Below are 24,671 nucleotides of genomic sequence, written 5' to 3' on the forward strand. Positions count from 1 at the left end.
TCCTGTTCCTTGTTAAGTAGGCCATAAGTGACGTGTGATAAGAAAGAGCTGTACGTAGGTATCAGAGTTGGGAGAAAAAGGCTTGTCTCACTTCTTTGTGTGCATCTGGCACCCTGGGAATGATGACTAACATCATGTTCAAGAGTGGAGCTAAAATTACAGGCTAAACTAACAGACCTGAGAAGCAGTTGGGAAAATGGTGATGCAACATCAGTGGAAAAAACACATTTTACTTGATAAAAATACTTCACAACTGAATAACAGAGCTATATGTTAGGTGGAAATATTGTCCGCAATATTTGCATAACTGTTGGTATTTTAAGACATGCATTATGTGATTTAAGGTACCCAGACAGTATATCTTTCAGTGGCTCCAGTTATCAACATTTCCCTCCCCTTTGAGTTCAAGTAATTTAAAACGGGTCTGCTTATTAGCCAAAATCTAGTTTATAGAGCAACAAATAAGCGAGTTTGACATTTGTTTTCAGCCAGAGGAGTTCAAAGAGAATGGTTTTTGCAAGTAAAAGCTTCTGAAGCTCAACAGGAACATAGGAAGCTATCTTATACCAATGCACACCATTGATCAATCCAGCTGAGTATTGTTTGTACTCACTATTTAGCAGCTATTTAGAGTTTTAAAACAGAAGTCTGTCCCAGCCCTACATGGGAATGTGCGATCTTCCACCCGCAAAGCATGGACTCTTCCACTGAGAGAGAGATCCTTTCCAGTGAGCCAGTTTTGAGTAAGACAGGTTGCTTGAATCAGGTCTCATTGTTTCTCTGTCGTGGGTTCAGGTAGCATGCCAGAGTCCATCTTTGGTTTAAAATGCGGTAGAGTCATAGCTTAGGGATTTGTAGAAAATGAACTGAGATAAGTGAAGGTTGCCCCTCCTGTTTATTGCTGCTGGTTTGATTTTAATTGACATTTTAATCGAAGTTGTAAGTTCATCTGCTGTTTTATATAGCAATATCTTTTATGTAACCCACCCAACCATCATTGGTGAAAGCCTGTATATGTTTATTTTAGGGCTGCCATATGTCTAGAATTTCCTGGGATTTGCCCTTTGGAAATGGCGTTCGGGCAGAATTATCTAAAATCGGTTTAAATGTCCGGATTTTCACTTTTTAAAACATGGCAACCCTAATTTATGCAAACATTGCAAATGTTACTGTGACTAAAAAGTTCAAAATTGGAAGACAAGGCAACAGTCAAATGTGTAACCAATTTTATTTCATTGCAGATAAAACAGATTTTTTTATAGATGTACACACATTTATTGCAAACAAAACACAGATTTTCACACACACATATATACAAATACTTATATATGTAAATAGTCTATATTAACAAGGAAAACAAGAATATGTAACCATTTGTTAATGTTTTCCTCTCACCAAATTTGCTTGTTTCAGTGAGGTGTTTTCAGTTTGCCAGGTACCACTCAAAGCTTTGCAAGTGTTCCGCATCTGTGGTGTTCCATTGTTATGGTAAATTAACCATAGTCAAAGTGCAGAAAGCTTTCAATAAGCTTATATTGAGAAGTAGTTTTCCTTAGGGAACTCTTACTTTTGAAATCAAACACAACAACCTCTGGGCTCTTAATTGATTTCTTCCTTGATCCTTGCAGAAATTGACGTGGAAATCCAGGCAGCTCGATGTAGACACATGCAGAATGAAGGGAAAACATAAGGTAGGTGATTTTCATTTCTCTGGCAGCTGCCAGTTTTGTTTAGTTTCTTGACTGTTATCTCAGACCACTCTCTGTGATGTGGATCATGCCATTCAGCTAGTAATTGCTTCCACACACACACACCCGCCCATCAGCTTATTGAAGACTTTAATTTGCAAAAATAGTTTGCTTCTAATGTGATGAAACATTATGACAGCAGACACAGCAACATCGTAAAATGCTTAGGAGCACCGGAATTGGGATTCAGCAAGGTGTACTGACATCATTCAATGTTGTATTGAGGAGCTAAGCACAACTATCCAATTTCCATTGGTTGCTGGCATAATAGTGTGTCTAATATATGTGGCCTTTTTCTGGGCATAGGGAGGCAGAAATGATCTTAGACAAATGTTATAGTAATGCAAGATATGATTAACTGTGGATAAACCTAAATGAAATACAGTGGTGCCTCGCAAGACGAAAAGAATCCATTCCGCGAGTCTCTTCGTCTTGCGGTTTTTTTCGTCTTGCGAAGCAAGCCCATTAGCGGATTAGCGCTATTAGCGCTATTAGCGGTTTAGCAGCTATTAGCGGCTATTAAAGGCTTAAGGGATTAGCGGATTAGCTGCTAAAAGGCTATTAGCGGCTATTAAAGGCTTAAGGGATTAGCGGATTAGCTGCTAAAAGGCTATTAGCGGCTTAGATCAGCTGTTAAGCGGCTTAGCGATCAGCTGTTAAGCGGCTTAGGGGCTTGGGGAAAAGGGGGGGAGGGGGGGAAACCAGGAATCGCAAGACATTTTCGTCTTGCAAAGCAAGCCCATAGCAAATTCGTTTTGCGAAGCACCTCCAAAACGGAAAACCCTTTCGTCTAGCGGGTTTTCCGTCTTGCGGGGCACCACTGTATAGTCGGCTCCATTTTTTCCATTACATCCTGAGCTCTCTTTACTTACTTACTAGCAGTGTCATTTACCATAGTGTAGGAAATGAAGTACTGAGGTCCTATTCTTGAATCAAAGACTAGCATTAAGATTCACTCCATCTAATGAACATCAGCATAGATGAGCAATATGATGGCCTCAGGTCCTAACAGCCAATTTGTTTGGTTAAACAATCGTTTGGTTAAGCCAGTTTGTACTGGTCAAACAAATATTTTTATTTAACTGTTGTAGCCATTTTGCAAGGAAACCTGAAAGTGTTAAGAAGAATATTTGCAATGTGTTTGCTGAAATAATATTTGTGCTCTTCTTATTTTTTGCAGGATGAATGTCATAATTTTATTAAGGTTCTTCTAAAAAGAGATGATGATACATTATTTATTTGTGGGACAAATGCCTTCAGTCCCTCCTGCAGGAATTATAAGGTATGCATTGCATTTTTAAAGAATGCATTAATGACTGGAAAGATTTTACCATAAATTATTATAATGGCTTGAAATCTGTTTGTAACAGCAGAACTACATTTGACTAAAATGCATTCAGCATTTTTTTGTGTGTGGCAAGGCATCCCTCCTAGTCTTTGGTCTTCCCCAATACCAAGAATAAAAGACATGACAACCAATATTTGGGCAAAATAAGGCCACAACTTTATTGACAACGGATGTAAGAGGTTTGGCATAGGCACTGGGTAGATCCCACCCCTTCCGGCTTGTCTGCCAGAAGAACTTGAGTTTTGGGGTCAACCGGAAATGAAGGAATCCTTGACCTACATCAAGGGGTAATTCCCTCCTCCCTAGATTGCACCTGTTCTGTGGCCCTGTGCCCCCCACCTGGGCGACTGGACAGAAGCATCTCCCCTGGATCCCTTTACCAGGATACGCCACTTCAGAGGGGCCAGGCAGAGGCTATAACCACCTCTCCAACCAAGACTACTTGGTTGAACTGCCAAAGTTGTGATAATTGCTATGAGGATGGCGAAAAGCAGAGCACTGGAGCCAATTTGCCAACTGGGGAGATTCCAGCCTGGCCCCAAATACAGCGACTGACTATGCAATAGCAAGATTGAGGAGAATAACATGCAACAGCAATACAGTGGTACCTCGGGATAAGAACTTAATTCGTTTTGGAGGTCCGTTTTTAACCTGAAACTGTTCTTAACCTGAAGCACCACTTTAGCTAATGGGGCCTCCCGCTGCCGCCGCACGATTTCTGTTCTCATCCTGAAGCAAATTTCTTAACCCGAGGTACTATTTCTGGGTTAGCAGTCTGTAACTTGAAGCATGTGTAACTTGAAGCGTCTGTACCCCAGGTACCACTGTATATAAAGGGTGGGAGGGTGGAAGAAGATCCAACAAATGGTGGCTGTAGAGCAAGTCATGTGCCTATGTAATATAAGCGCGCCTCCTAGTAGCCCGTGCTCATTTGCGATTCGCTGATTAGACAAGCAGGCAGGACCAAATACCCAAGCAGCCCAGAGGCTTTCTTTGCTGCCTGGGAAACAGCCACTGGTGCTTCCCATTTTGGATCCCGGCGCATGGAGAAATGCCAGCCCGCGATTGCGCCCACCAGGGAGAGTGAGCTACAGGCTAGGTAAAGCAACAGAAGACTGCCTTGTGAGAGGATTCAGTTTATCTGCTCTAGTTTGACCTCCCTCGTCCTGAAGTTGGGTTTCCACTTGCTATTGTGCTGAGAGCTTTTAGACATACTCAGATCCATTGCTCACACAGCTGCTTGCCTGAGATTGAATGGGAAAGCCTTCGCTCACGTGGAGCTCCATGTGTGTATCGGAACCCTACAGAGTTTTGGATTGCAGAATGTAGGTTTAATCCCTGTCTGAAATTAAGGTGCGCCTGAAGCAATTTAGGTATCTTTCGCAATCCTCTTGAATTGGTATTTATTGCTGCGTAAGCCCGATAATACTTTGTACTCACTTGGAAGACTATGTTACCGCTTGGTACAGTCAAGTTATTCCCTCGGCGGTTGTTAATTAAAATGTTCAACTCTGACAGACCTGAAAGGAGATGCCTGAAGCTAAGGATTTGTAGCCATCTCAAGCATATGGAAGTAGGAACCTGGCTGTGGTGTTATACCCAGCCCCGCCGTTGCGAATATAGGCAGCGAAGAGGTTGGTACAGCAGGAAACTGGCTTGCCGAAGAGTGAAGTGGTCAGCGCTGATCAGCTGCTGCTGCTCAGCTGCTCAGATCTTCTCAGAAGAAAGCAAGTTTTGGCACCAAAGTTCATTTCCCTTCTTACCTGAGCACAGTATTGACTCTTGGTGCACAGAAATTCAATTCGTATCTTTTGCATTCACTCATCATTTTGGTCCTAGGAGTTCAGTCCTGGAAGGAACCCTCTTTGCAGTCGTTGCAAAAAATTTTTGCTGCTTTAGATCTGGCTGTTAGAAACTGAGGCACAGTGAAAAGCACATTGTGCTTATAATTTCTCTTATTTGCAAGGCCCCTCTCCAGCTCCTCTCCTGAGAGCGGAGAAGGTTTACTCATATATACTAATAGCCAACCTGGCTGGTGAGTTCCAGCATGATTATAGGGCTCCTGAGAAAGAAGAATGAAGGCACATTCTGCAAAAACCCAAGATCTGCAGATATAGAAGAAAAAAAACTGAAGGCAACAAAAGAAGAAAAGAAGAAAAAAACTGAAGGCAACAAAAGAAGAAAAAAACTGAAGGCAACAAAAAACCCTAGAACAACTCAGTGAGGACTTGGCCTGCTCAGATATCACAGAATGTTGAATGACCAGAGGACAGGACAAAAAAATTGGAGGGGTGAGGAGGATAGAACAGATTATTTTGAAAGAAAGAATGGTTGGCTAGCGCTTTGAGCAGGAGCTCTTGACATTCTTGCTGCTATAGCTAGGTTGTTATAAATGGAAGAGAGGAACAACTATAGTAGCAACCAGAGCTCTAGGATTTATAGTAGGATCTTGGATGTCATCTGCTTGCTTCAGACATGTTAACTTAGCAACGGTGAAAGCTTTCACCAGCTTTGTGCGCTGACAAATCTAAGCTGTGCCTCATAAAATCCTCAATTACTGCTATAGTTCAAATCCGCATGCATGGGGTTTATGGAGGAGCGAATGAAAATACTACATTGTGTGGGGGCGGGTATCTAGCGAGCAAAAGTGTGGCTGCAGCCCAGTTAAATAACTTTAGTCAATTAAAAACATTTTTAATCAGTTAATCTGTTCATTAAAATTGTATATTCACAATACTTTGGAAATGATTTTAAAAGTATAACATTGATGCACTCGATACTGCATCCATCTCCCCGCTAGAGGAACCCTAGATGTGATTTGTCTTAAATAATTTAATCATAGAATTGTAGAGGTGGAAGGGATCCCTGGGGGTCATCTAGTCCAACCCACTGCAATGCAGGAATCTCCACTAAAGCATCCATGACAGATGGCCAGCCAGCCTTGCTAAAAAACTTCCAAAGAAGTAGAGTTCACCCCCTTCCAAGGGAGTCCATCCCACTGTCCCAACAGCTCTGACTATCAGAAAGTTATTCCTGATGTTTAGTCAGAATCTCCGTTCTTGTAATTTGAAGCCATTGGTTTGGGTCCTAGCCTCCAGAGCAGGAGAAAACAAGCTTCCTCTATTTTCCATGTGATAGTTGAAGATGGCTATCATATGTCCTCTCAGTTTCTTATTTACCAACTCCTTCAACCCTTCCTCATCAGGCTTGGTTGCCAGATCCTTTGTCATCATGGTTGCCTTCCTCTTCACACATTCCAGCTTGTCATTATCCTCCTTAAACTATGGTACCCAGCACTGGACACAGTATCCCAGGTGTGGTATGACCAAGGCAGAATAGTGCGGTGCTATGAGTTTCCTTGATCAGGACACACTTCTTCTGTTGATGCAGCCTAGAATAGCATTAGCTTTTTCACTGCTGCGTCACACTGTTGACTCATGTTAAGCTTATGAGCTATTAAGACCCCTAGATCCTTTTCACAGGTGCCCCCCATTTTATATTTGTGCAGCTGCTTATTCCTGCCAAAATGCAGAACCTTACATTTGTCCCTAATGAAATCCATCAGGTTGGTTTTGGCCCAGTTCTCCAATCTGTTAAAAGAGGAAGGGTCATACCCTTATCAAGCCGCAAGAAGATAGATCTCTTAAGTAGGTATGATTCTTTGCATTCTAAGAGGCAGTGATTCTTATGGGCATATGGAGTACAAATTATTGGGTATATGAAGTGTACCTAGTCCTTGTCTTCTGCAATATGCATCCCTTGTTGGGAAGATGGTTTTTTGTCCGGATAAATGGCATACTGCATACTCTGCCACAACATACATCTCACCGTGCATCATCTTTGCTGACTCCATATTTACCATACCCAACTTATAGCTAATATACTTTGGTTTCAAGTACCACATCAAGTTGATGTTACTTCAGTCCTCAGGTTTTCTCAGTGTGAATCAAAGGAACGTGTAGAGAATTCAGAGGAGACACTCAAGCTTCTCCCCTGTATCCTCTTAAAAATGTATCTTGGGGTAGGAATTATAATTCCAAAACCAATAGGCATCTTGCCATATTGCTGATTGTCTGTAGTTTATCATGGTGGCAACTCTACATTCCCCCAAGACCCTGATTGCTCTGACACTCTCAAGCACTTCATGGTTCTATAGATGCTCATTCCCTTCCTTCCAGCAAACCAAAGAACAGAGTAGAAGACTACAAGCTTAAGTCTCTGTCTTACATGTAGAGAGGCAGTTATTTTTCTTGAATTTGGGGAGTCATGCAGCGATATAGTTTGGGAAACTGTGCTTTAGTCCTCACTGTAATAAATGTGACAGACAAACCTCAAGGAGTCTTCCAGCTGGGAAGCCATATTTCTTGCACAAATACAGATATAGATATTGTGGAATCATGTGGGGAATATAAATGGCCTTCTTTTATTATTTCTACAGATGTTTCATTCTCAATGATATATGGGCCCAGTTTGGTTTCCACACCTGTTGCAGTGCTGTCAGAAAGCCTGCACTCAATAACATCTCAGGGGCCTTCAGAAGGTCATTGGAGCACCTGGGCTCAGCAGTGTTAGAGCACTTGACGTGCGCTGGCCTGATGCTACTGTCGTCCCTTGGGCATTGGAAGCGAAAGTGCAGATGGGCCCAGAACACTGTACTCCTTTCCTTTTTACAATTATTTTAAACGCTTTTCCATCCTAGGATAAACACAAACGATTCCCTTCAGAAGGTCTAGAGAGGAGGAGATACAAGACAGGAAACAAATGATGACAAATCACCCATTGCTTTGAAATAGGCCTCTCCATACATGGGACTGGAAGTTGATTGGATGCGACTGGTGGTGCTTAGATGGCTGATTATCCACACTAGCGTTTCAAACTCTGTATCTTACGCTTGAAGTAAATTGAATTTGCTAGGTAGATCCAAGAACCCACATAAAACAAAAGTCACTGCTGAGTAATCCTGAGATACATGAATCTTAGGCCCACAGGCTCTGTACTTTTCCCTGTAGCTTCTGCTATAAACCTGCTGAACTTCTGCTTTGTGTTGAGCTGGTTATTTGTATAATTACGGCTACCCTATGGAGAATTAGTTTCCCAAGGGTTACACTTAAGGCTGAGATTTACAAGTACTTCGCAGATTAATTCTTGACAGGCAGAAAGAGGATTTATGCATGACACCGGCTCCAACCAAAATATCAAATGTCTTTCCGAAAGGGAAATTGCAAAAAAGAAAAGGAAAGCATGATTCTGGTTATAAATAGTATGAGGAAAAGAGGCTCTTTTGCAGTAAAAAAATAAATAAATAAATGGCAAGCCGTGCTCCACATGATTGCAAACTGTGAAAAAGTAGGTTAATACCATAATTTAGCTGTGTTCTTAAAACACAGTAAAAACGTCTGCAGATAAAGGAAGAAAAGGAACTCAGAGTGTTCATTTAGTCTGGTTTATTTGCTTCTAAAGGGATTCTGCTATTTTCTTTTTCAGATGGATACTTTGGAGTTTCTGGGAGATGAGTTCAGTGGAATGGCGAGGTGTCCTTATGATGCAAAGCATGCCAACGTTGCGTTGTTTGCAGGTAATAAAGCAACAGAAAAAATAACACACCGTATTACAGTTTTGTGCTTACTTTAGTACGGTTATGATGCACATCCACAAGGTAGGTAGCCATGTTGGTCTGCCGTAGTCGAAACAAAATAAAAAAAATTTCCTTCCAGTAGCACCTTAGAGACCAACTAAGTTTGTTATTGGTATGAGCTTTTGTGTGCATGCACACTTCTTCAGATACCAAGGTGGTGAGTTTATGAACAATAACCTATAGTAGAAGTCAGGAGGAAATACTTAGCTTCCAACGTATCACGTAGCTTGGGACTAATGAATGGATGGTGACCTATTCAGACCTCTCTGTTTTGCAAGGCATTATCTGCACTCGTATGTATAAAAGGAAATAGTGTTCTTTTTTATGTAAATAAATTTTTATTGATTTTATGATTTCAGCTTCAACATTTTGCATCAACAAGAAAAGATAAGAAATTGATACAAGTAAAAAAGAATTTTTAAAAAGTAAAAGTAATCATATAACATTCACTTTTTTTGGAGGTTCTTTTTAACCTCCTGACTTCCCTCCGTTTACTTTCCTGGTTCATAAATATATACATTTTCTGCATAATTATACTGCATAAGCCTCATTTTCTTATCCTCATATTGTAACTACATGCCATCAAACTTTAGTATTTCAATTCAGGTTTCCTTTCATAGATTTTATCTCATTTAAAACTACTTGCAAGTATTTAATCAAAGCCAAACGTTTCTACTTGTTTACAATATTTTTGTGAATATACAATAAATGTTTGCCATTCTTTTTAAAATTTCTCATTATCATAGTCTCTGAGCTTTTCTGTAAGTTTAGCCATTTCAGCAGAGTCCATCAGTTTCAGTTGCCATTCTTCTACTGTTGGTATCGTGTCTTCCTTCCATCTTGGGGCTAGTAGAATCCGGGTTGCTGATGTTGCATACATGAACAATTTCTTATTTTCTTTTGGTATCTGAAAAATAGTGTTCTGATAGAACACGATGTCAGGGTGAGGCAGAACATCTTTTCACATCCTGCCTTCTGAAAGCCCATGATAAAACAAAAGATTTCACATGAACTGTAGTAATAACCATTCATTATGTATGGTTCCACACTTTGTGGGCTAAAATAGAAAGGAGAAAAAAAGGACAAACCTGGTGTGATTCAGCTTCCTGATGTTTTGTTACCAGCTGTGGCAGGGGAGGAGACTCAACCAGAGTCTGTGGGTTTAATCATGATTTATTATGCATGCAATGAAATGCAATTAACTCTTCTTTTTGCAGTAGTTTAAAAATTGAGTGCTTATTAGAGGGGTTAATTTGGGCCATTGATTATAGAATGGCATTTTGGAAATTTGTGCCTTATAGATTTTAGATTAAATTGTCTCATTACCGAAATTGTGTTAGCATGAACCCCAATGATCCCATTTCAAATTTAGCTGTAGAATACGCAGTAGTATTGTGGAAACCACCTGGGAAAACCTTTGGGATGTTTTTTTCCCCAGCAGGTGCCTAGCTCCAGAAGAAGCAGGGTGTCTAACTACTATGTCCCCCACTCCCTATTTAAAATGTACTAGATTGCATAATAGACTAAAGGTAAAGGTCCAGTTGTGGACGACTCTGGGGTTGCAGCGCTTATCTCGCTATATAGGCCGAGGGAGCCGGCGTTTGTCCGCAGACAGCTTCCAGGTCATGTGGCCAGCATGACTAAGCCACTTCTGGCAAACCACAGCAGCCACGGAAATGCTGTTTACTTTCCCGCCAGAGCGGTACCTATTTATCTACTTGCACTTTGACGTGCTTTCGAACTGCTAGGTTGGCAGGAGCAGGGACCGAACAACGAGAGCTAACTCCGTCGCGGAGATTCGAACCGCTGACGTTCTGATCGGCAAGCCCTACGCTCAGTGGTTTACACCACAGCGCCACCCGCATCCCTGCATAATAGACTAACCTGTGTTAATTCACAAAACACAAAATCCTGAATATTTGAAATCATCCAACTTTTACTCCAATCTGGATTCTTGATTACTTACCTGCATACAACCTTGTTGCTGGTAGACAGTAATTTTTTTAGTGGCATTGTTGTAGAACATATCTTGATACTTCTTCCTGCAGAGACTGTGTCCAAAACAGTACGATTGCCACATGTTCATTCAGTCCTGTTCAATGTAATCATATGCACATTTACTTCGGAGCAAGTTCCACTGTATCCAATGGCCCTTACATGCTAGGATTTCAGCCTTCATTTCATTTCTAAACTATTTTTTAACCAGAGCAAATCTGTAAATGTTTCTGCACCCTCTTTTCAGAACTGCGCAGTGCATGATTTATTTCTCCTGATAAAGTCTGAATATGTTTCAAACCTATTAGTTTGAAAGGATGCCAGTGCAAGTAGATTAATAGGTACCACAGTGGCGGAAAGGTAAACGGCATTTCCGTGCACTCTGGTTTCCGTCATGGTGTTCCGTTTTGCCAGAAGCAGTTTGGTCATACTGGCCACATGACCCAGAAAGCTGTCTGTGGACAAATGCCAATTCCCTCGGCCTGAAAGCGAGATGAGTGCCGCAACACAATAGTCACCTTTGACTGGATTTAACCATCCAGGAGTCCTTTACCTTTTTAATGTTTGATTGCATATCTGTTTGAACACACACACACACACACACTCATGTCAGGGATATATATCAAAGTCAAAGTGTATTCTTCTGAAAATTATTTCCAAATGCCATATTGGTTGCACAAAAGGTCCAGTCAGATACCACATTCTTTTATGCAGTGATTCAGTCAGTAGAGCATGAGATTCTTAATCTCAGGGTTGTGGGTTTGAGCCCCATGTTGGCCAAAAAAACTAGATGACCCTTGTGGTCCTTTTTGGATTGTTTTCAATAGCCTGTTTCAATGATTCCCGAGGAAAGATAAATGAACTCTTCTTTCACTCTATTTCTTTGTGTTGTTTTCTGTCTCTGCCTCTCTCTCTCTCCTTCTTTCATTTCCGCCTCTGAAGAGGGAAAACTGTATTCCGCCACTGTGACAGACTTCCTTGCAATAGATGCGGTCATTTACCGGAGCCTTGGAGACAGCCCAACTCTGCGGACAGTCAAACATGATTCGAAATGGTTAAAAGGTACGTAAACAGAAGCAGGGAGAGGAAGGGCAGCACTTTTGATTACAGTCTTAGGTTCCTGGCAGACCTTGCTGTGTTGTTTTGCTTTATATTTTACTGTGCTGTTTTGCAGTCCAGTCCTTTAGTGATTGTTACAAATAAAAGATGTTCAAAGCACATGTCGGTTGTACTTCATTTCAGCAAGGGCTTCTGTCAGGTAGAGGGCACTAAATTGCCTTCCTTACTGGTACATTTATTTCACTCTCCCCACCCCCCGAGTTGCTAGATATTGATAGAGCCACCAAGAATAGGTTGCATCCAATTTACTTTTTTAAAGCCTGGCTATTTCACCATGCTATGGAAAAGATAGTGATTCGGAGCAGGTAAGGAGCATTTTGAAGCCGTGGTGGCGCCATCAGCCCTTCCCTCCAATTGGGCTAAGTAACTATCAACGCTTTATGAGGTGTAAAGAATTTGTTCTGTGGTCTTAAGATCCATCAATAAAAATAAAATAACAAAACTTCCATTTCATTGTCATGAAGTGCTGAATGGGTGCTGCTGAATTAGGCAATTTGTATGTTCTAAATAGCCCCATTGTTAAGAATGTTGCCATTCATTCTTTTCCAATGGCCTTATGAATGGGTGACACATTCTGAGATAGTGAAAAGGGGGCTTTTGCTTGTAGACAGAAATGCAAGAGGAGGGGGGAGGGGGGAGAGAGAAAGAGAGAGAGCAGTGTGAAAATGATTCTGTTATATCCAATCTTTCTTTGAAAATTATTGTATTTTTTATAATTAGCAAGCATTTTACTACTTCTCTATGTGACTATAGGCAATTCTCTGTGGAAGAAATACCGCTGCTGCTTCTGCAAATAAAAAGACCCCAAATTTTGTATTCAGAGTAAATTAACGCAAATGGAAGACTTGTATCCCCAGTTTATTGCTATGCATGATTTTTCCTGCCTTCAGAGGACAAGGCAGTGGAACAATGGGACCTTGGAATAGGAGAAAATGAGCTGTGAAAATGCTTGGGGACCAACATAGGGCCCTGAACCCCCAGAGGCACATCTTCCTCTTCGTTAACAAAACAACAACAACAAAAGCTATACATGACTCTACATTGCCCTACACAGCCACATTGCCATAGTGCTAGATTAGGGCTGTTGTGTGGGTTAAACCACAGAGCCTAGGACTTGCCGATCAGAAGGTCGGCGGTTCGAATCCCCGCGACAGGGTGAGCTCCCGTTGCTCGGTCCCTGCTCCTGCCAACCTAGCAGTTCGAAAGCATGTCAAAGTGCAAGTAGATAAATAGGTACCGCTCTGGAGGGAAGGTAAACGGCGTTTCCGTGTGCTGCTCTGGTTCGCCAGAAGCGGCTTAGTCATGCTGGCCACATGACCCGGAAGCTGTACGCCAGCTCCCTCGGCCAATAAAGCGAGATGAGTGCCGCAACCCCAGAGTCGGCCACGACTGGACCTAATGGTCAGGGGTCCCTTTACCTTTACCTTTAAATATAGCAGCAACCCCACTCCCTCATTTTCAGTGCATGTAAGTGGGAAAGGCCTTTAACTCTGGGTTGCTCATTTTGGCCCAGTTCTCACACGACACTAAGCCGAACTGTGGCTCAGCACAAATAAGGAAATTTGTCCCTTTGTAGGTAGCATATACGGATCCTGACTCCATATGCTGGTGTTTTTTCAACCATTCTATGCTATAGGGCAGACATGTCCAACCGGTCAATCACGATCTACTGGTCGATCGCGGAGTGTTCCTGGTCGATCGTGGGATCCTTAGCGATCGGCAGCCAAGAAAAAAAGCTCAACTACTCTGGGCAATGACACTGGGTAGATCACTGCCAGTTTTATTATACTGGGAGTAGATCACAGTCTCCAGAGAGTTGGGCGTGCCTGCTATAGGGGACTAGTCTTCCTGCTTAAACAGGAGTTAAAAACCCACACCAAATTGATGTGCTTTGTTCATAGTTCCTTGCTTATTTGTATGTTTCGTCTTTCTTGCAGAGCCTTACTTTGTCCATGCAGTGGATTATGGCAACTATATCTACTTCTTCTTTCGAGAAATAGCCGTGGAGTATCACAGCATGGGGAAGGTAAGGGGCAAAAATATATTGTAGGCCAGCGTGAGTTAGGAATGACCTTGAAATGAGAGCTATAAATCATAATGGCAAGGTCATTGTTTTGAGAGGATGTTGCTGCTGCTGCTGCCAAAGGTTGGTTGGAATACAGCATTGCACTCTGCCTTGGATATAAAACACTCTGGCTTCTGATGGCAACAAGAGGCACAGGGCTTTTCTTCTTCTCTTCCCCATTAAGCAGGAAAGCATATGGCAAATTGATTTAATTCAGAGCTCCAAATAATCATTACAAGCCTGACTTTAAAGCAAGGAAGCAGCTGCATTTGGAGAACAGCAGAAGTAAATGGGAAGGAAATTTCAGCCTTGCTGTATCATAAAAGCACAATGGAAGCCTTATTGACAAGATATATATATATATTATATAAATAAAAAAGCGCAATAAATGTATTAAAAAGCTTGCAAGGTTAAAAAGGAGACAGGCATAAATAAAGTCCTGATGACGCTTGCATACTTTAAAGAAATGCTGGGGATAGAGGAGGCTAGTGGTTTAGGCTGTGTGGATCGCAGATGTAGAATGTGCTTTTGTTTGTCGAAAGAGAAAGCTGAGTGGTCTGCATAGAAATGAGTTTTATACAAGCTGAGAACAGTTCTCCTGAAGGATTTATGGCTGTGTATGAAATGTCACCGGCTTATCTTTCATAGTACAGCGTTCCAAAGCCGAATTTTCTTCTGTTTGCTATTTGTCACAGATTATGGAAAACATGGGATCAAATCAAGCGACAAGTGTTGCCATTTCTGTCTTTTTATATATATTTTTAAAAAATAGGGAGGTGGGTAGAAACAGCACTTCAGCAAAGTCTTTTTGATGAATAAATAGCTCAGTTTCTTTCTTCCCCCTCCCCGCACCTTCCCCAACTCTAGGTAGTTTTCCCCAGAGTAGCTCGTGTGTGCAAGAATGACATGGGTGGGTCCCAACGTGTACTAGAAAAACAATGGACTTCCTTCCTGAAGGCACGGCTGAACTGCTCTGTTCCTGGCGATTCACACTTCTATTTCAACATACTGCAGGCAGTTACAGATGTTATCCATATCAACGGTCGCAATATTGTCTTGGCCACCTTCTCCACCCCTTACAACAGGTAATTTAGCTAGTATCATTCTTGCTTGCAAGTTTTTGAATTGAATTGCTCCTGAATCCCACAAGCTTTTCGAGTCTTCTGCCAGAACTTTGGAAGCTAGGAATGGTGGTTGTGAATGCAAAGTAGAGGAAGTTGTAAAAAGTCTTGTACTCTATAGTTTTCCAGTGTATTTGCCTATTTAATTATTTAAGCTGTTTATATACCACTTAACTATCAAAATTTCATCACTGGGAAAAGTCTGCAGCCTGGTTCAGACACAATGGCAAAGTATTTTCCTGCTAGATGAACAAGTTCTATGTGTTTTAATCCTCCAGCTACCACCCTTCCCCTCTTTCACATGTTACAGGAGGAAACCGATAGCATCTGTTTTTCATTTTTATCTAACTGCAGTTTCCAGTAATGTCTAAACTCTGGGAATTGTGATTTATTAAAGTATGAATGATGACAGCAAGCTAGATTCAGAGATTCTGGATTGATTCTGGTTGTTCAACTGACAGGAGTTTAACCAAGCCATAGTTTGTTGAGTTCTGATGTTGTGGGGAATGTGGTTTGCTGAAAACCCAAATCAAGAGCATTCAGTGTCCTCCTCCTGGACTATAAAAGAGGACCAGTGGGGAGCATGTGAGCCTGAAAATTGTGGAGATTCGTTCACATAATGGAAACCATATTTTTTTTAAAAAAGTACATGTGAACCAGGTCTTTGAGAATTCTATCTCATCTTTTTGCATTTTTGTGACGGCTTCATAAAATTGGCACAATTTTCTCAGTGGTTTTGGAGAATCCAAAGAATATCATTCCCATTACATTCCCATGTTTTCCCATTGTCTTGTCAATTCTCCAAGTGCTCATTTTTAACATGGGGTGGAATCGCAGTACAATCTTTGGAGGTGTAGACCAGCTTAGCCCTTCTGCAGACTAGATAAACCTCGGGGTCCCTTCCAACTCTATGATTCTAGGAGTGTTCAGCGACACACACAGTGATCTGACTGGTCCTTTCACCACTCTTTTCTGCTTGTGTCTTGCATTACATGACTGGGCCTTTGCCATTATCTTTTCTGCAACATGAGCCCCTCATCAATTTTAAAAGCTATAGGTCAACATCCAACATTGCACGTACAGACTTCCCCTTTCTCTCCCTCCACCAAAGCCAGTGTGCCCCCCAATGTATTCAGTAGGGTCCCTGGCCAGTTATTATGGGGTGCTCATGGGCAAATTTTTTTTTTTTATTATTATTATTATTATTATTATTATTATTATTATTATTATTATCATCATCCCCTGCCTTTCCCCCTGACGGAACTCAAAGCAGCTTACATATAAAAATGAAAACCGCTAAGAACATGGGGGGGGTAATTAAAAAGCAATTAAAACTATATAAAACTGAATGGCTTAGGCCATTGACATGATCAGCCCTGAATGCCCTCTCCCACTTTGTGGCGCCTGCTACTCCAGAGCTTAGGGCAAGGAAACAAGCTAGGAGACGGCTGGAACGCGGGGAGAGGAAAGATCTGGCTGAATGCAAGTCTACCTAGTGGCAGTAAAGGCAGCCTAGAAGTCATACTTTGCTGCCTCCATTGCATCCTCACTATCCCGTCCGGCAGAGCTTTTCCTGGCTAGTGTGGGGCCTCTTACAGTCTGGTCCGAAGGAGGCGGTAGAACTGACAGTAGCTGGCTACGACTTGTTTGCAAAGCCTTTTGAGGACATAATGGCTTGCATCCCACAGCAGATGACTCTCAAAGGGCTTTCCGACAACTAGTCCTGTTGTGTTGGGTGAGTTTCAGTTAGGAAGGCTCATTCAGCCCAGTGGGAAAGGACAGCTCAGTGGCGTAGCGTGGGGGGTGCAGGGGGGCCCGGCCGCACCGGGCGCAATATCTGGGGGTTAGGGTTAGGGGGCGCAAATCCACGGGTTAGGGGGCACAAATTACTTGCCTTGCCCCGGGTGCTGACAATCCACGCTACGCCACTGGGACAGCTAAAGGGTTCTAGTGAGCAAGCATCCATTGTTCACTGAGCCACTTTGGCATGACGCTTCCACTCATGGCAGCATCTCTTGATCAGCAGGATCAACAGAGGTGGCAAGAGTGGAAGCAAAGCATATGTGACTCCCGTATCCCCTTTCCCTGTTGCCTGACGTGTGGAAAGGCGCCCTCCTCAATCTGTGCTCGTGCGCGTTGTATGAGCTGCCTCGGGAGTCCACATGTTTTGCACCAGGAGGCATGTTCCAGTTTTGCCCTTGGTGAGATTAAGCGGAGGATTCCTCACTCACTTGCTTCTACTGTGACTGGGTGAAACTGTCCTCAGAAATGCATTGGGGAATGCCTTCTACTCAAGCCCTGTTTTGAAATGAATAGGGCTCATGAAACAGAACGGAACAGCACTGCTGAGTAACTCCAAAGCATTTCGACAGGACAGATTCCTAACAGATTGTACTCCCTGTGATTCAGAGGGAAATAAAGAGTGCCTGCATGCCAAGTAGGAATAATTCTCTCTCATGATAGATTTGAGTTCCCTTTCTGTGAATGGCTGCCTCTTCCTTTTCCCTTGCAAGGCACCCAGCTCAGCAGATGGCCTGAGCATGGCGACGTCCTTTCGTTTCTGCTGCAATACGAGTCATAAATAAAAGTAACAGGGCCCATTATTCCGACACCCATAGTTTTTTAGGTCAGCTAATAAAAGACTTTTACAGCATTCACCTCATCTGTTAAGAATTTGTAAGTGCTGGTATATTACCACACACTTTCAGTAATTTATGGGAACATGCTAAGATCTCCAGTTGCTAAGGTCTCCAGGAAACTTTGGCAAATATGCTAATTAAAGTAAAATTGCTCCTGTGACAACTGGGGCCTGTTTCCTTTCCCATGCTTTCTATTAGAAGGGGCATTTGATGGAAGAGGGAGAGCCTGAGTTCATGCATTCAAGCTCTGCGTTGGCTACCTGGAGTCAAAGGCTAAGCTCAGCACTGTCAAAGGCAGGCCTCCTGCTGCTCGGAAAAAAAACGAGGAGAAGGGGCAAGGCAGCGAGGCATAATAGCTACTATTGACAACCAAATTAGAACAGCTGCTTTGGGAATGATTCAGCCATGAACTGAAAATGCATCCAACACCAGAAGTAAACACGTTTTATTTGCAAGAAAATCAGTGTTGAGAATAACATGTATGTAGCCAAAGGGGGATGGGGGTGGGGGGAGGAAGCATTTAAAAAAACCAAAAACCCTCAATAGGTTGAAGTCTAACTTTCTCCTGCATTTTCCTAACTGTGTCCTTGGCAACATTAAAATGCTCACAGTGTAAACTTATATTAGCTCTGTTATTCCTTCAGGGCACCCCACCAGCCCATTTTCCTTTCCCTTCAGCTATTATTGGGGCGCTTCCAGCCTGCTGCTGTTTTTGAGTGGGGTTCTAGGACATAACCAGAAAATGTAGGTTGTTCCATTGATTGGGAGGGAAGTCTTGTTCAACAAACCTCACTTTCGAAGGAAAGAGTAAACAGGTGGGTCTTAAGTAGCTGACAAAAGATGTAAAGTGTTGGTGCCAGGCACACCTCTTTAGAAAGAGAGTTTCACAGTTTTGGGGCCAACACAGAGAAGACCCTGTCATAAGCCACTGCTCCCCGAGTCCCTGAGGGAGTAGCACTACCAACGAGGCTTCATTCACTGATCATAATAACCAAACTAGCACATACAGTAGGAAGTGCTCCTTCAGATATCTGGGACCCAAAGGGCTTTATACATTAAAGAAGGCACCACGAATTGGGCTCAGAAATGGATAGTGCTAATGTTTCAGGACGGGTATCACAAGAGTCCCTGCGGCCATTCTGAATCCTATTCTAGCTGCCATATTCTGCACCATTTGCAGCATCCAGGCCATTTTGAAGGGCAGCCCCACACAGAACACATTGCAGTAGTCCAGTGTGGAGGTTCCCAGAGCATGGAGTACCATGGCCAAGTTGTCTCTGTCCAGGAGGTTTTGTGGTTTGCACATTAGATGTAGCTGGAAGTAGGTTCTCCTAGCCACCAAGGCCACATTGTCATTGAATCCAGGAGAGACTGCCCAAGCTGGAAGCAGGTTCTGCGTGAACCTGCTTCTTAGTAATACGTGAAGCAGCCTTAGGCCGCTGGCATCCTGCATTGTGGATGCGGACCACATTGTAGTGAGTGACACTGGTTTTGCTCTCTGGTCTGATCATAGAGTTGGAAGGGACCTTGAGAATCATCTAGTCCAACTCCCTGCAATGCAGGAATATGCAGCTGTCCCATACAGGGATCGAACCTGCAACCTTGGCATTATCAGCACCACACTCTCACCAACTGAGTTATCCAGCTATGCATATACCTGGCATTACGCAGGCACAGTCATAAGCACTGCAGTTTTGCCAGTGTGGGTCTGTCACTAACTCTCTCACTGAGAGAAAGCCACTACTGTTCTGCTAATAAGTTTTATGTCTGAGTTTAGTCAGCAACCTACGATAGAGTAGGGTTGTAATTAAGTCTTTCTAATACAGCTCCACAGGACGTGGGTAGTGCTATGGGTTAAACCACAGAGCCTAGGACTGGCCGATCAGAAGGTCGGCGGTTCGAATCCCCGTGACAGGGTGAACTCCCGTTGCTTGGTCCCTGCTCCTGCCAACCTAGCAGTTTGAAAGCACGTCAAAGTGCAAGTAGATAAATAGGTACCACTCCGGCAGGAAGGTAAATGGCATTTCCGTGCGGTGCTCTGGTTCTCCAGAAGCGGCTTAGTCATGCTGGCCATATGACCCGGAAGCTGTACGCCGGCTCCCTCGGCCAATAAAGCAATATGAGCGCCGCAACCCCAGAGTCGGCCACGACTGGACCTAATGGTCAGGGGTCCTTTACCTTTTTAATACAGCCCCACAAATGATGGAAAGCACCATCATGGGTTATTTCTCAGCCGATGAGTTTATACGGCAACCCAAAACTTGACTGAATGTATACAAGCAACCCTGAGATAAGAAAATGCCACCTTCATCTTTCACTAATTTTCATTCCGCATATTTCCATTTTTGGATAATCAAACCATCTACTTAGCATTCGGTTTTAGCTTTCTCATGTAGCAGCGTCTTTTATATCGCTTCACATCCAAAAGCCAAATTCCGATGGTTGGATGTAGGATAATAACTCACCACCTTAAATTGGGATTATGACTCAGCCAGATGGTGCTTTGCTATCTGATCAGAAATCATATCGCCTAAGTCAGACACAAATGTACTACAGTAGATCATGTGTAAACAACAAAGGCAGACCAATGAATAAATCATACCTGAAAGTCATTGACTAAGGGAAACATCCGAGCCCTTCCAAAAGTGTTTGTGTAAGACTGTAATTATATTTAGTGATTGCTACTATTAGGTTACATGTAAATAGTCTGGAAATTCAAATTTAAACTTTAGTGGGTGTAAGGCAAAGCTGCATTTCCTTCTGCAAACTCTTTATAGTTGACCGAGTTAAGCAAATTCCTGCTCATAGGAACTCAGCCAGAAACATACAGGAAAATCGAATGATTTTTCAGAACCGCAACGGATGGGTAGGTATTTTTGCTGAACTTTTGGGTTGAGCGATGTGCATCAGTATGCAAAATGTATCCACTCTGGGCATCTGAATGGTTTCTAGGACGCAGCTAAAGATTTTGCAGGGCCTGGAAGATTTGACATCAAAAACATGTTACAAATGTACACAGTTTGCATCCAGAAAATGTGCTGTGATTTTGATAACCCAGTAATTTCTTCATACCACAAGTTGTCAGAACTGTGTCATTTAATCTTTTAGGAAATTCGAAATTAATGTAATATGCTGTTTTATTAAAAAAATCTTTTTGGAGGCAAGCCGTACTGACAGGAGCAGGCTGCCCAGTGGAGCATCTCAAATGTCTGTATGGGGGCAATTTTTTATTGTCAGTACCCAGAGGTTGGAAGGTTCAGAACGGAATGGCCTTTGACAGGAAGGCTTCTATGCAGCATGTTTCTGAGATGGAAAAAAAAGAATGCATAACTTCAGAATGAGTAACTATTTCTGGAAATGTCACATTGCAGCATCCCTGGCTCTGCTGTCTGCGCTTACGATATTCTTGACATTGCCAATGTATTTACTGGGAGATTCAAAGAACAGAAGTCTCCAGATTCAATATGGACACCAGTTCCTGATGAACGAGTGCCCAAGCCCAGGTACTTTTCTTTGCTAAGTATTCTGCAGTGAAGGGGCTGGGAATTTGATCATTGGTTTTGTATGCATGAACTGAGTGAGATACAGAGGCAAATGCAGAGAAGATGGAAGCATAACTCCGTATAAACCAAACGGGTTTATATTCCCCCACTCTCTGTAATGAGTTTGGTCATGCAGGAATGGAAAAAATTATTTTAGGAGGCGGTCAACTACTCTGTTCCATTCTTTCCCAGAGAGCAAAGGAGAGTTAAACAGATTCCTCTGGAAAAAAAGGTCTGGTTAAGAATGTGACTCAGGGCCAAGTCCCGTCTTGTGCCACAAAAAAAGATGGTGGCAAATGCTCCCATGTGACCTGGCATTCTATGTCATTCTCAGAGGGAATGAGAAGAGAGCAGGCAGTGATAGGTTAACTCATCCACTGATAAGACATGAGGGCTACCAACTGAGCTGTCAAAGGGTCACGCCTCTGGCCAGAAGATGGCTGATTATCCTTCATACCATCGTCTCCCCCAATGAAGTCTCTGTGCCAGTGAGCTGGAGGGTAGTGTAGGAGGCACATGGTTCGTTGAGTCCGGGAGGGGGGTCCCATCTCTGATTCTGCGGGTCTTGATGCTGTGGGATTCCTCAGGTTCACAGTGTCCCTCATCACCAGCACTGGGCTCAGAGTCAGATACCTGATCCATCTCCTCAGTCACTGGATTGTTCCTTCTCTCTGGAAGGGACATAGGGGCCCTCACAAGGTGTGGCAAATCCATTGCTGCCTGCTTTCTTTCTGACTAAACAAAACTGAGCCCTCGCAGTAAATGAAATTTCCCATTTATATAGCAAGGTAAGGGAAACAGGATGTGAAAGTAAAGGAAGATGTTGGTTTAAAAGAATTTATTTTTTAATCCCTGATCTCCTGAGAAAATGCTTTTTCCACACCCCCTTTTTACTTCTAACGGTATTCACGTTTCATTTCAGTTTTGTCCCTAACCACCCCTGTACTAAACTTTGCACATTGCATATACACTTCCTCCACCCAAAATTACAGGCATGGTTTCACACACACACACACACACACACACACACACACACACACACAGGGGGGGTGGCTGTCAAATAATGCTCCATTGGCACAATTGCAGCAATGCAGTCATACAAGTTTGTAATTGGCTCATAGCAATGGCTAATGGAACCATCTTTGCAGTTGCTCAGTCTGTGTGTGTCTATCATTGTGCTGTGTGGACTTGCAGTGTCTCCTTTGGGAGTTCAAAGTCTGGACAAGCACAGCTACATGAGACAAGAAGGAATTGTGCAGAAGGGAACTGTTGGGGTAGGGCATACTCAGCAAAAGGAAGTAGATCTTTCTGTTGCCAATATATGACTGTTCTGGCCCAGTTTCCATGAGAGTACTGGGGAGATTCCAGGAATGAACTGAGCACATTTGTATTCCAGTTATCGAAGACAGATAACACTGTGTCTTATTAAAGGACTCTGCAGACTCATGCTGAAAAGGCTTGGGTTTTCATATTTGTCAAAAATAAAATGTTCTTGGGAGCCATAGCAAAGAGGATGTTTACTCTAATGCTGGCTGGATTCACCCTTCAAGCTGTGTTTTTAAGCAGCTTTTTTCACAGTTTCAGAAAAAATGTAACATTTCCCTTGCAAATTAAATAAAGTGCTCTTAATTCCAAGAAAGAGAGTGTTGGAAAAGAAAATCTGGAGCACGCCTAAGGAGTGAGCAGAATCTTGCCAAGCTGTGTATGTGTTTATTGGGCTCCATGTGGATGGATGAACTGTGAACTTGCATTTTACAAACTTCATAATCTGCTTAGGAAATTTATGTGCACTAATGGCCATAAATCAGGTTTTCCCACAATGCAGAACTGAGTGCTGAATTCTACTCTCGCACTGTGGAATGACTAGGCCCAGAGGAAATGCTTCAGTTGGTGCCATTATGCATTGTTCAGTTTCTACAAAGCCTCTGGCACACTCTCACTTAATAACAGGTGCTTAGGAAAACAGTTTATGTAGAATATTTGCACAAGAGCGATAAATAATCACATTCCCTCCCACCCTGTTTTTGATTTAGGCCAGGTTCTTGTGCTGGCTCAACATCCCTTGAAAAGTACATGTCTTCCAATGAATTTCCAGATGACACTCTGAACTTCATCAAAACACATTCTCTCATGGATGAAGCTGTTCCGTCCATTGTCAACAAGCCATGGTTTCTGCGGACGATGGTCAGGTAAATAAATATATTCCATTCCGTTTCCTTTCATGTCTGCCTGTCCAAATTTGGTAATGAACTCTGATGTTGATCTTTTGAATGCCTATACATTAAAGCCAAGCATCTATGTAGGAGGTGCTTTGGAAACTAGTTAAAAACCGGAAATAGAGGACAATAAATAATTGGACAGGGTTGACAATGGAAAGAGCTTACAGGTGCATCCCCAAATATTTGTACTAAGAGCAGTGTTTATTTTAAATCTTCTTTTAAAAATAATCATCATCTGGAGACAGAGAGAGGTAGAAATGGGGAAATTACTATGCCTGTAGATAATCAGATTATTTAGGATGCTGACATCCCAGCCAGACTCAGAAAGGCTCCAGTAAGGCTAGCCATATTTGGAAACCGAATGCTAGACTGGATGGACCTTTGGTGTAATCCAATAAGGCAATTGTTGCATTCTAATGGGTTAGGGCAGAGACAAGAATGTTCCTGCAGAACTACTTTTAATCTCCTTACATTTATATCTAAACTTTCTTCTATAAAATCATAAAACTGTAGAGTTGGAAGGGACCCTGAGGATCATCTAGTCCAACTCCCCCGCAATTCTGGTATATATAACCATCCCATATAGGGATTCAACCTGCAACCTTGGTGTTATCAGCATCACACTCTGACCAACTGAGCCATCATTAAACCCAAGGGTCGCATACATCCATCTCCCAGAAGATCTCCAATCCAGGCTCTGACCAGACATGCTCAGTTTCAACAAGGTCATAAGTTCATGTCCCTCCAGCCGATATCCTGGGACTTTCTGGGTATCATAGAACTTTAATGAATGGAAAGTTGTTACTAATTCCATCCAGGCTACCCTCCGTCTATGTTAGAGAGGAAGCACGAACTTACACATTTACTTTTAAGAGTCAGCATTTTAAATACTTCAGTAGAAACTTTTGATTTAGCTGCAAGGTACATTCACCGGATATGAAAGCTGTCTGCTAGGATGTTTTCAGGATATGCTGATGTCTGTCAGGATATGTTATGGAAAGCGTTAGTGTTTACACAAGTGTTTAAAGAGAACTATTCATATCCAAATAATCCCATGGCTCAACTTAAGAAGAAACAGTGAGGCGTTATTTTTCTCCAGAAGGATACACAAGTCAGCTACCTTCAGAAACGCATTTCTAGGGACAGGAATATGCATCAGAAGATTTGTGAGCTTTGTATCACAGGCATATTTGTAAATAATTTTATTCAAAGACATGTTGACAGCCATGTATGATGGTGT

At 42.5% G+C, this 24,671-nt stretch overlaps 1 protein-coding gene across 8 annotated transcripts in view; it reads left to right on the forward strand.

Moving 5' to 3' along the window:
• The window catches only part of SEMA6A (semaphorin 6A), a 179,075-nt gene that overhangs the window by 109,516 nt on the left and 44,888 nt on the right, over positions 1-24,671 (forward strand). For all 8 annotated transcript variants that reach the window (XM_083403729.1, XM_083403733.1, XM_083403728.1 and 5 more), the window contains exons 5-12: positions 1,629-1,691; positions 2,929-3,030; positions 8,581-8,671; positions 11,669-11,788; positions 13,783-13,871; positions 14,778-14,995; positions 21,042-21,173; positions 23,246-23,401. In XM_083403729.1, the coding sequence (XP_083259855.1) occupies positions 1,629-1,691; positions 2,929-3,030; positions 8,581-8,671; positions 11,669-11,788; positions 13,783-13,871; positions 14,778-14,995; positions 21,042-21,173; positions 23,246-23,401 (971 nt within the window). The remainder of the gene's footprint in view (positions 1-1,628; positions 1,692-2,928; positions 3,031-8,580; positions 8,672-11,668; positions 11,789-13,782; positions 13,872-14,777; positions 14,996-21,041; positions 21,174-23,245; positions 23,402-24,671) is intronic.

The sequence above is a fragment of the Podarcis tiliguerta genome (genome assembly GCF_965153285.1).
Source record: "Podarcis tiliguerta genome assembly, chromosome: 11".
NCBI lineage: Eukaryota > Metazoa > Chordata > Lepidosauria > Squamata > Lacertidae > Podarcis > Podarcis tiliguerta.